Raw genomic sequence first — 13,187 nt, 5'->3', positions numbered from 1 at the left:
ATAAGAAAAAGAGGATCATGGGGGACCAACAGGCACCGATTGGGGAAGTTTTCTATATAGAGTCGAGTCGTCTCGTCGAGGGAGCAAGAAAGACACGGGTAAATATTTTGCTGTGTCGGGTCAGCTGTGTCGGTATTCTTGCTCGATCCTCGTGTACTATATCAATGCAGAAGTTTGAAGTCGGTGAGATGTATATTGTCGGTCGGCCGACAAGTTTTTTCCCTACAAACTGTGACTTTTTATCCGCTCTGACGACTTCGAGAGTGACTACAACTACAATACTTGTATTTTCTAGAAGTTTCACTTTCCTATAATATCAGCTAAAGAAATCAGAGGGTTAAAATGATCGGGGAAACTAAATTCAAACAAGGATTAAGAGTCAACAATGGTACGACGAATCGTCTTCCTTTCTGTATATTTTGATGAAACGCCAAAAATTCCGCGTGTCGCGCGGAAGGGGACAACTTCATTTAGACGAGTCGAGAACGCTATAACGAATCGTCTTATTTCTCTAATAATTTAAGGAAACGTCAAAGCTTCAATGCTTCGCGCGAGAGGGGGGAACTGAATTCAGACAAAATAGTGCTTATTAAGAGTCGAAAACGGTACAACGAATCGTCTGCTTTCTGTAATAATTTAAGGAAACGTCAAAGCTTCCGCGCTTAGCGCGCGAGGGGGAAACTGAATTCCGATAAATAGGGCTTAATAAGAGTCGAAAATGGTGTAACGAATCGTCTCCTTTCTATAATGATGAAAGCAAACGTCTAAGCTTTTCGCGCTTCGCGCGGGAAGGGGCAAACTGAATTCAGACAAGGATTAAGAGTCGAAAACGGTACAACGAATCGTCTGCTTTCTCTAATAATTTGAGGAAACATCAAAGCTTCCGCGCTTCGCGCTAAAGGGGGAAACTGAATTCAGAAAATTAGGGCTTATTACGAGTCAAAAACGGTACAACGAATCGTCTTCTTTTTCTCATAATTTAATGAAACGTCAAAGCTTCCTCGCTTCGAGCGGGAGGGGTGAAACTGAATTCAGACAAAGATTAAGAGTCGAGCACGGTTCAACAAATCGTCTTTTTTCTATAATAATTAAATCAAACGTCTAAACTTTTCGCGCTTCGCGCGGGAAGGGGGAAACTGAATTCAGACAAGGATTAAGGGTCGAAAACGGTACAACGAATCGTCTGCTCTCTCTAATAATTTAAGGAAACATCAAAGCTTCTGCGCTTCGCGCTAAAGGGGGAAACTGAATTCAGAAAATTAGGGCTTATTAAGAGTCGAAAACGCTACAACGAATAGTCTTTTTCTCATAATTTAATGAAACGTCAGAGAAACTGAATTCAGACAAAGATTAAGAGTCGAGCACGGCTCAACAAATCGTCTACTTTCTCCAATAATTTAATGAAAGGACCAAATTTCCGCGCTTCGCGCGGGAGGGGGAAAAACTGAATTCAGAGTTGAGAATTACACCGAATCGTCTGTTTTTTCTCATAATTTAATGAAACCTCAAAGCTTCCGCGCTTTGCGCTCATGGGGGAGAAACTGAATTCAGACAAGGATTAACAGTCGAGAACGGTACAGCAAATCGTCTTCTTTTCCTAATAATTTAAGGAAACGTCATAGCTTTTGCGCTTCGCGCGGTAGGGGAGGGGGGGGGGGGACTTCATTCAGACAAGGATTAACAGTCGAGAACGGTACAGCAAATCGTCTTCTTTTCCTAATAATTTAAGGAAACGTCTAAGCTTCCACTCCCTAAAATGAGATCCTAGCTCCGCGCCTGCATTAAAATATATAGCTATGATGCTGACTAAGTTGACGACGGAAATAATTCGTATATTTATATCGTCGAGGAAAATGACCATTTGCGCATACGCTAGTACTATAGATAGTCCATAGGAAAAACAATTTAGCCTTCGGCCCCGGGTTTATAGGGTTAAATTTGTAGATATTGGGACATTTAATTTTGTCGGTAATTGGTGGCTAGTTTTGTCGGTAATCGTTGGCCTCTACACCCCCCCCCCCCCCCACTGAAAAAGGTCTGGCGACGCCCCTGCTTTCAGCGTCTGACGGGTCGGTAGGGACGGAGAGACGGTGATGTACGCATACTACCTCATGTTGGGTGATAAGTTTAATTAAAGCTCTCATATGACCCTGAATTAAGGGTTGAACGCTTCTACCCATGAAACTCTTGTTAACGAGGTGATCAGACGTCGCGTCGTCTAATGGCTTCCTCTCTCCACTAATGGGTTGAATGCAAGTAATCAGAACACATTCCATCAGAAGATAGTTACGCGAAGCCTAGACAGAAATAATCGTCTGATATGGGTCATTTCTTTAATAAAACTGACATTAATTTTGTCGACATTCCCCAATACAATATGTATAGAGGCGGTCAGAGCCAGATGCAATCTCAGCGGAACAACCGTCGTTATCAGAGACTGAAGCTTTCGGTCTACGCGATGTCCTGCTGTGACAGTATTCATAATTATTTATAGGCAAAATTCATTTTGAGCATTAAGGATGAAGTGATGAAGATTTTATTAGTTTGATTTCAAAATATTGAGCCTCTGCAATCTGCTATCATTTCCTGCACCAGTAAAACCTTAGTATTTATGATGCAATGATATAATTTATCTCTGCGAGACAAAATCAATCACAAAGTCATACGCCAAAAAACAAAGATTAAAGACATCATAGAGAAAGTCAGAGAATCCAAGTAGAGATGGGCTGGGCATGTAGCAAGACTTCAGGACAATAGATGGACAAATCGTTTAACAGAATGGCAACCAAGGATGGGAAAGAGAAGAAGATGAAGGCAGAGAGAAGATGGAAAGATGACCTATCATCATACATGGGAACGGCTGCTTGGACTAGGACAGCTAGAGACAGAAGAGAATGGAAATGTTATGAGGAGGGCTTTGTCCAACGTCTGGATGAATTATAGCCTGAAAGATAGATAGATAGATAGATAGATATAGTATGCGTTTGCTGTATTAAGATTATGTTTCTTATTTTATTTTTCTTCGTTGATTTATTTGATGGTAGTCAGAGTACCGCAGCTGTGACATCATAAACCACTATTTTTAGAATTTCTCAATTTGAACTTAAAAACAGTGAATATGTTAATTATTTGCTGAGATATGACCATCCGAATAAATAGATTTCAAAAGGAAATCACCGTTATTTTGATCACTGTTATTTTGCTCTGGTTCGTAATACTACAAACCAGAGCAAAATAACAGGGATTTCCTATTGAAATAAATTAATTGGCTGAGATAATTATGACCATCCGAATAAATAAATTTCAAAAGGAAATCACCGTTATTTTGATCACTGTTATTTTGCTCTGGTTCGTAATACTACAAACCAGAGCAAAATAACAAGGATTTCCTATTGAAATAAATTAATTCGGATATGCATATCTCAGCCAATACTCAACATATTTGATATCAACATTTTGACATTATTTTTGATGCTCTTTCGGAACATGAAGTTCAAGATTGGAAACTCTAAAAACAGTTTTTTGGATGACGTCACAGTCGACCACTAGGCCTATTTCACGATATTATTTCAATACATTTTAAGTCTAATTTGATGTGTATTCTGTTGCATTATTCATTCATTGATTCCAATGTGACTGCTTTGCCGCTATTCTCCTCCAATGCTCTACCAATCATCGTACTTTGTCTGTAATTTCTCGACTTCCCTTTTCCTTTATTTCGAGTTGTTTCCGGGGTTTTTTTTCACCCTCCCACTCATTCTCTCTGTCTCCCTCCCTAATTTCGCATTGGATCAACAGAGAGAGAGAGAGAGAGACAGACAGATGGAGAAAAGGACAAAGAGAGAGAGAGAGAGAGAGAGAGAGAGAGAGAGAGAGTCATTCAGCTTAAAGGCATCAAGCACATTACCTTGCATTGGAATGAATGAACATGACTTGTCAAAAATGCAAGCAAACAATGCTTCCAGAAAAGGTAGTTTACAAAAAATGAAGGTAGCAATGCTCTTGAAAACAGCCGTGTGCGCTGAAATGCATGAAATACATTATTACTGATAGACTGAATAATTATGAATAGATGACCGAGTTGCTGTGTTTGAACTATGGCTCTTGTATGCCATAACGTCCAAATGAGGGTACGTTTGTGTGTATTCTAAAGGAGCTTTCTGAAATTACGACAAGAGTTTCATTTTATGCTTTTGGAAAATGATTTTTTTTTAAATTAATAATTTACTCTACGAACCTCGATACCCTTAAAAGAATATGAACGATTACCACAACATTACCGCAGTTGTTCTTTACAACGAAAATTTTACTTTGGAATAGAAAGATTTAGTCTTAAGGCTACTTCGGACATTAAATTTTGTATTTATGATTGTATTACCAGGGGATGTTTCACAAAGACTAAGATCAACTTTAAGTTGGACTTAACTATGGCAGGCCATTCATATGCATCTGGCTGCTCTCACCATTAGTCTCTCGATTATGATCTTTAGATAATAATTTTTCCTTCAATAATGAACTATCAAAAAAGGTAAATTCTGTGCATGTTGTGTCCACGATTTGTACGTCCCTTGAGAAACCAATGCCAGAAATTGTTAGAGGAACTAGTGGCATGAAATTCCTAGTTAAGTTTAACTTAAAGTCGATCTTAGTCTTTGTAAAACACACCCCTGGTTTCACAAGTTGTTAAGTGCCAACACGCGTATAATCATCTCAGAAGGTAGATTCATCTTTACACAGTCATGATAACGAACATAATCTTATTCTATTACACCTCCCAGAGTACGAATGTAATGCGTACAACAGGTAATGATGATAATGCTTTTGAATATTTCCCCCTATGAAGTAGTTTTCCATAATACCCATGGGATAACAGACGATGTCGGGTCAAAATATAAAGCCACTCTGGAACACCCCGTCATACGACGTGACCTGTGAACTTAATTCTCTCTCGGTTTTACCTCTTGAGCCCCTTCTTGACAAAGTTTTGTGCTCATATATTTCCTAGTTGTCGTTCCCTAACTTCCCTTGAGTATTGTTTCGACCTACATTTGTTTTTTCTTCGTGTAAAGTACCAAAAGACGTACTGCAAAACAACCGTCTCGAATGCATGAACACTATTTAGCCGACAAAGAACCACTTCGCTATGGTTCTAAGGGGTTTATTCATTAATTCATTTGTAAGATCAAATTGTGTGTATCATTTTTGTCTCTCGTGAATGGGATGCAGCATACGGTTTCAGTTAATGACTTTATTGAGAAAATAAATCAATTTTACCGTATTTGTGATTACTTTGCCCGCAAGCTAAAAGACAGACTTGATAAAGCAACTTCTGAGACATTGTTGCTTTCTAATATCGATCAAAATGAGATTTGATCGGTGCAGTGCAGTCATTCACAGACATGGAAAACATGAGTTGTGAACACGATATGAATGCACTTATAATGAGAAATTGCATGTCCTACAATCGAATGGAAAATGACTGCCGTCTGTGATAATTATGTTCATCTCAAATGTGCTCACACAATTTTAATACCCGATAAAAGATGTGTTCGATAAATTTTGGATGTGATGATTTCTAAAACATTTTTTTTTTCTGAATTATCGTAAAGTAACTGAAAAGGTTGAAGATAAGTAGTCAGGGATGATTTTTAGTCATGAGGCGTGGTTTCGAATTCGGTTACTCCCTGGAATAAACAGATTGGGTGCAAACTATACGCTATACCTCTCAGCCATCACGCCTTCGGTAGTTTAGTCATTTTGAAAGTATGCATGGTATATCACCGTAATATTGAATATCTACGGGTATTTATACAGGAAGGTTCTAATACGTTAAAGAAAGATGTATTTTGGAATTACAACAAGAAATAGTTTACTTTATATGTTAAAACATGTTGACTTTCGACCCATGTCTCACTCTCTTTATCTTTTATCAGTCTCTTCCTTTCACATTTCAGCTTTGACCCCTCTCGTGTTTTTTCTTAAACTATTTATTTTTACTCGATACACAATGAAAAACATGATGAGACTGGAAATCATAAAATATTCTAAATAATAACAGTTTGGTTTAAAAGAATATAGACTATCATATCATGTGTAACTAATCTCTTGATTATTGTCCACTTTCAACAAGCCTTTTGCCAGACATTTTAAACCTTCGCCTCATCGCCTGCCATTCCCAGCCCTTTTGCGCATAAGCATTCGTGATTATTCTCCGGAGGAATCCTAATAAAATTTTCATTCACTTCTGTTTGCTCGCTCTTTACTCATTAATGATCGAGCGCTTTCGTAATTAAACCGTCATGATTGTTTGCTAACAATCACGACAATAACCTAATAATACACAGCTCCCATCATACTGTATTGAGGCGGATCTGGGAGGGGGAGGGGGAGGGCATTCCTTGAAAAAAAGGTGTAAAAACACGTTAATTTTACCTTTTTACCGGGGGGGGGGGGGTGCGATTTATCAAATTTTCGAGGGGCAACAAAACAAATGTTTAGGACTCACTACCACCCCCCCCCCCCCCACCCCGCACTGAGCGAATTAACGGCTGGCTATTTCGCCGCTAAACATTTTCTCACGAATTGGGCCCCCTCCCCTGCCGTCGGCTGGATCCGCCCATGTTGAGGAGCATGGTTATAAAAAGGCTAACCTCATGAAAGCAACCAACATCAATGCGGAACCCATGCATCTACGATTGCGCGCGTTTTCCTCTTATCGTCAGCGCAGAAAACAGAATTCGTTCGCTTTGGTGTTCACTCATCATGACTACATTATACAGGTCATACACTTCAGGGTGTGATGTGTGATCGTCATGGTAACGTTATAGGCTGGTGCAGCATAATAAATAAAAAACTTAATCTCTCTCGAGCAAGTAAATTTTCGGATCAGATTTCTACCCGCACATGTCTGAGACCTGAGCTCGAATTCAACTCGGATGTATTATACATGACATTGACCCGTTATCGCTTGGTTCTTAACAAAGGATGCATGGTGTAAAGTACCACGGACTGAAAAACTCTGAGTAGTAGTGCGATTAGAATGAACATTGTGTTTAGTTTCGAAATCGGAAAAGAATAGGAACACTGCAGAAAGGAAACCGAAGCCAGACAGAGTGATAACAGTCAGTGCCCGATAGGAGTCGTGTTACTTCCTCGTTTTGGAAGTTCATGATTCAGTTCCGGACGAGTTTTTGACATCTTCGGGATACTGCGTAAAATACACTATTACAAGTTGACCCTCCTCCGGGTCACAGCAATCATTGTTTCATGTGTAAATGGAGGAAATCGTGATTTACCTCCCTCAGTTATATAGCAACTGGTTCAACAAGAGTCAATGCGTCGAATAAGTCTTCGGAGCGGAACCGTGTTAGTTAGTACACGGAGGAGCCAAACACACGGAAATCAATTTTTCTTTCGAGAACTTTTGGAATTGTTGCAGACATTGTCATCTCTATGAAAGTTCAGGGTTGCCATTGGAGCTAAAATATATGTCATGATAACACCGTCTTTTTTTGTAGCTGGAGTTCAAAGAACACTTATAGATGAACTGTACAAACGAGATATTTACTTTGTGAGCATATTCATGGAGCGTGAAGGTATTTCATGTCGATAAGGTTGGATTATAGAAAATCGTGCGACCTATAAATGATGATTAAACGAAGCCAATAACAGCAATACCACTGACAGAGGCGAAATAATAGAGAACTGTGAAATTGATTGTGAAACCCATTTTAGGAGTCAGAGACTTAGCTGGTCTATTGTTATATCGATGCTGAATAAACAACACGTTTGTTTGTATGATTTATATTATCAAGGTTGTGTGATACACAAGGGCGCATTGAGTAAACATCTACAGTAGAGATCGTGCAGGAAGGAGGTACACACTTCCAAAAATATGGAATGATTCAATAAGCAGTATTTTAGGGGAAATTGCGAACCCGGATGTGCTCTAGTGAACAAACTCCATAACTGTCCAAGCTCCGCACCATTACACCAAATCGTTTGATTGAAGGTGTTGAGATCTTAGTTTCAGGCTGACTCGCTCATTATAAAACAGTGTAATATATCAGCATATGACTCCCGAAAGATGGCGACTACAATGACAACGATAAATCAGTCCTCAACGGTATCGACAATGCTTTCAACATCGTCGTCGACTGTATCTCAGACAATGGAATACACTGAATGGAATGACACTGCATTTGATACGACTATGAATATGACGACGATGACAACGACAAAGGACCCGCTAGTATCGGATACAGAAGCGCTTATAATGAGTATTTTCTTGAATATTATAGCACTTTTAGGAATCGTCGGAAATTCGATTGTCATTGTCAGTGTGGTATTTAGTCGCAAGCTACAGACGGTTACCAATGTGTTTATTATAGCTCTCTGTGTTACTGATCTTTTGGTCTGCATTACTCTCCCGTTCCAGACTTTTGCTTTAATTTCACAAGACGGATGGCCCTTAGCGGACTGGCTCTGCGCCGCCATTGGGGGTATTACAAGTATCTGTTTCGGTGCGAGTGTTCTCCTGCTTGTTCTTATTGCTTTCAATCGATACTTCGTCATCACTCGACCACGCAGCACCTGTCAACGCCTCTACAAACCTCGTAACCTGTTTCTTATGGTGGCTTCTACTTATATCTATACCTTCATAATGTTCGCTGTCCTGCCTCTCGCTGATATTGGAATGTTAGGGTACTCTGAATCCTATCGTATCTGTTCATGGGATGACGAACACGAACTTTCTGAAGTAAATGACATCATCGTGGGAATCACGTTCAGCGTTTCGTTCGTCGTCATTGTCGTCTGTTATATCCGCATATTTCTGTTCATCAAGAAGCATCATCGTGCCATGCTGTCTCACAGATCACCCAGCGAAGGCAGCGTCGGAGTGGACAATGAATTCACGAGCACAGAGCAAACCGAAACTCAACTACCTCCTCCTCGTTCTCATAATGCTGCAAGCTCGAACATTTCGGAGGGGAGGAAAGTTTCAGGTATTAAGACAGTGGTGCTCAAACGGGAAGTTGAGATCACCAAAAATCTTCTAATGGTCATCGTTTCATTCTTCATCTGCATTGCGCCTTACAGTGTCTCCCTGTTGTTACCTAAGGGAAATTCTCTTTCCATATTTACTGGTATACTACTCATGTTCAACACATGCATCAATCCAATGATATATTCATTCAAACATCCCACATTTAAGGTCGTTATTCGTTGTGTCGTCGGTTGTCGATATGCTGACATTCCAAAGCCGTCACTAACATTAAAGAAATTGCTGAAATTGGGCCGAAACGCACCATAAGTATGAGGTATGATGATTGAATATCTGCAGCTACACTTGTAAGATGTTCTTGATATATGTTACCATTTCTTTTGATCTTAATTATATCTTGCCTTTTCCAAGCTGCTTTAATAGTCCACTTACATATTCAAGGACTAAATATAGATATCTCAAATAATCATTAAAAACATGATAATAAAGTCTATTGGTCTCTCTATATCATTTTTGATCAGCAAAACACACAGTAGATTGTCTGAAATTCAATCACCAACGATTACATTTTGTGTGTACGACATTATTAATTGGTCTATGTAACCAAGTTGCAGTCACTGGTAGAGCTGCAGCCTGCAGGTACTTAAATGAAGATTAGAGGTGCCGTAGTCGAGTGGTTTTATAGCACTCAACTTGAAATGCAAAGGTCGTGGTTTAACCCCGACATAGCACTAATGTCCTGTGGCAAGGCATTACTCTATATTTGCCGCTCCTTACCCAGGAAAGAAATGGGGTCCTGGAAGGATGGCGAAAGCCTTTGTGATGAATTATATATGCCCTTACGGTAGATATATGGGTAGGAATACGCCCCAAGGAGTGGATATAGTGCACATTGTGTGGGCATGAATCTGGTAATATTAATTTGTATATGTAAAGCACTAATTATGACATGAATAGAGTTATGGTAAACGTAATAAGACATTTTATTGACCTTAACTTATTATGAACTCCTCTGACCTATTCTCTTGTATTTGCTCTTTTCCACCAACGTAATTGTATTTCGTAATTTCACTTTACATATATCTTGTTAATATTAACTCGGATACATTCTGTCTGGCAGGAATAGTACTTACTCAATGAAAAGTACAGCATATTATGTGTTAACATGTAACATAGGCATATACACTGTATTTATATATATATATATATGTATAATTATATCTAACTATCTGACGAAATAAATTAAAACCGATCAGAGTGAAGAAGTGACCTATCAGTGACTTTTTATTTCAATTGCTTTAATCATTATAAACAAAAGTATATAAATAAATATTACATACTTATATGTATATATACATTTTATTTGGATAATAAAGTGCGACAAACACCCGCTTTAAACAAAAATGACATGTAGGTCATTTGTAGACAAAAAACGGTGACGTACTGTTTTGCTGGTTCTCATGATTTCGTAAACATCTCTCTAAATAGGAAAGTGGGGAATATCTATCGTTCTATAAACGACCAAATACATCAACACGCCATAAAAGTGTGCAATTTACGAGTTTCCTGGTATTTTGTTTTAGGTCCCGTTCACTTCATTATGTGAGAAAATCATTGTCATGATGAAATTGTGAAGTAAGATTTATAAGATGGTTCTCAATTAATAATTTTTAATCAGGCAGTTTTTATTTCTATAATTTAGGGCTCAACTTCATTGGCACTATTGGGACATTATTTGATGAAACATCAACAGACTATACATTTCTTTGTGCTCGGAGTACATATTTTGATTACCTTTGCTATCGTATATTATTTGATGTTTTAAATGTGTCCTAAACTGAGATGTAAATAACATTGATAGAATTTATGCAATTTATACATCGAGTACTGTATTGTCTGTGTGTACATATATCCATGTACATAATTGTTGTTATTGCAGAGTAGTTGGAATGTTGAACAGCATGGACTTATATGAAGTCTTATGTAAATATGTATCATCTTATAAATTAGTTTTTATTATTTTGCTTAAATAAACTAAATATGAATAACGACAATAACCTGATGATTTCGCATTCTTCTGTGCAGTACTGGCATAAATGAATAGAAAACACAATAAATTAACCGTCTTTTAGCGTATCTAATTCGGATACTCGTTCACGACTCCCCAGACAACCCCCAAGGAAATTACCCCTAGGATAATTACTTATACTAGGACAGTAACATACGTGTTTTTTGTCACCATGTTGTTCGACCATTGATATGTTGTCTTCATATTACTCTCGACCAAATGCCGCAGTTCGAAAAGTTGGTTGCAACTGCATTGTGTACTACTACTACCACTACTACTACTACTACTATTACTACTACTACTACTATTACTACTACTACTACTACTACTACTACTACTACTACTACTACTACTACTACTACTACCACCACCACCACTACTTCTACTATTGTTACTGCTTCTGTTACTATAAGGAGATGTTCAATGACATTTTTCCCAAAGGGTTATTCATGTGATAAAGCAACGATAAGCTTTGGTGATTTACCGTGGCTTATATTATGACGGGTACTTGTCCCAAGACCTGGAGAGTGTCATAAAATGACTACTTGTCCAGAGGAAAGTGAAAGTGATGTGAATAATTCATTAATAAATAAATTTCTTTATCATTATGAAAAAAAATATGCCCCTCGCAAGAATTAAACCAAGTCAAACGAGAAACAAACAATCATGGATTACTCAAGGTATCATCAAAGTTATACTCGAAATCGTTTATATAAAATACCACTTTAATCACCTTTGATTTAAAATCAAAATAGATATAAAAAGTACTGTAATTAATTGACATCAATTATTCATTTGTCACGCAAATTATACTATTCTAATAACATTTAATATACTTATCATAATAATCAATCATGATGGCAAACATTTTGAGAAATCTTATGAAAGAAAAAGGATATTTTACATGAATTTTAATTTAAAGACAATGGGCATAACATTCAAGACCCAAATGATATTGCTAATGTATCAATGCTTACTAAAACTTATATTAGCCCAAACTTAGCATCCAAAATAGTCAATAGTAAGAATGATTTTTTTTGTTAAATACTTAAATTACAATGTTGAACAGTCCTTATACATTCCAATCCAAGTAATATTTGGGACATTTTGGATTTTTTTTTATTTTGTTAAAGTCCAGTAAATCTAGCGGCAATAAAGAATTAAGTGTACTATCTTTTTTGTAACAAATGATTCACTTCATAGCTTCCCTATTATCAAATATTTTTAAATTATCTCTCTACCAAGGTATTTTTCCCGACCAACTAAAAATTGCGAAAACACTTCCGATTCATGTAAAAAGATTATCCATTCCAAATGTTAGACTACTGACCAATTTCTTTATTAACAAGCTTTTTAAATATATTAAAAGAAAGAGTATATAAACGATTATAATCTGTCTTAAAAACGAATGACTAATTGATTCCTTACCAATATGGATTTAGAGAGGATCACTTTACTAATTATACTATTCTACAATTTATTGTATGAGAAAATAAGTACCTTTCCGATTTCCTCTCTAAAAAAAGAACACGCCAAAGGTATTTATGGATTACCGAAGGCATCCGATACCATGGTGCGTATATTCGTTATTTTTTAATCTAAAACATCTGATATTCATACAGTTAAGTGCGGAGTACCACAGGGTTCCATCTTAGGTCCCCTACTATTTTTAAAGAATGATAACTTTAATGCATCACCACTCCTAACATAAATATTGCTCGCAGATGACACTCATTTACATAAAGACTTAAACATTATTATTACAACTCTCAACTTAGAATTAAATATTATGACCTTGGTTCTAATCCAATAATCCCTCCCTCTCTAAATATTAACAAACTTTCATAACAATTTCACGACACGCCCGTAATTAAAAAGGAAATTCTTAGGAGTAATAATATTGATTCAAATTTAATTTGGAATATTCACATTAATAATATTCGCTTTATATTTTGGAGATGAATTTAATTGGGAATATTCACATAAATAATATTCGCTTTATATTTTGGAGATGCATATACATTATACAATATATAATATAATAAAATTAATAATTCCTTCCTTTTGTGATACATATCTTATTGAAACCTAAAAGGAGGGGGGAATAAATGAAAC

General features: G+C 37.2%; 1 protein-coding gene across 1 annotated transcript; it reads left to right on the top strand.

Annotated features, from left to right (window-relative positions):
- Positions 1-6,882: 6,882 nt before the first annotated feature.
- On the top strand, positions 6,883-11,050 carry LOC753109 (G-protein coupled receptor moody-like). The gene has a single exon (XM_030977237.1). The coding sequence runs from the start codon at positions 8,087-8,089 to the stop codon at positions 9,311-9,313; it is 1,227 nt and encodes a 408-aa protein (XP_030833097.1). The 5' UTR covers positions 6,883-8,086; the 3' UTR covers positions 9,314-11,050.
- The last annotated feature ends 2,137 nt before the right edge of the window (positions 11,051-13,187 follow it).

This window comes from Strongylocentrotus purpuratus, unplaced genomic scaffold (genome assembly GCF_000002235.5).
Source record: "Strongylocentrotus purpuratus isolate Spur 01 unplaced genomic scaffold, Spur_5.0 spur5_scaffold_9, whole genome shotgun sequence".
Classification (NCBI taxonomy): domain Eukaryota; kingdom Metazoa; phylum Echinodermata; class Echinoidea; order Camarodonta; family Strongylocentrotidae; genus Strongylocentrotus; species Strongylocentrotus purpuratus.
Note: the sequence above shows the minus strand (reverse complement) of the source record. Positions and strands in the feature narration are given on the sequence as shown.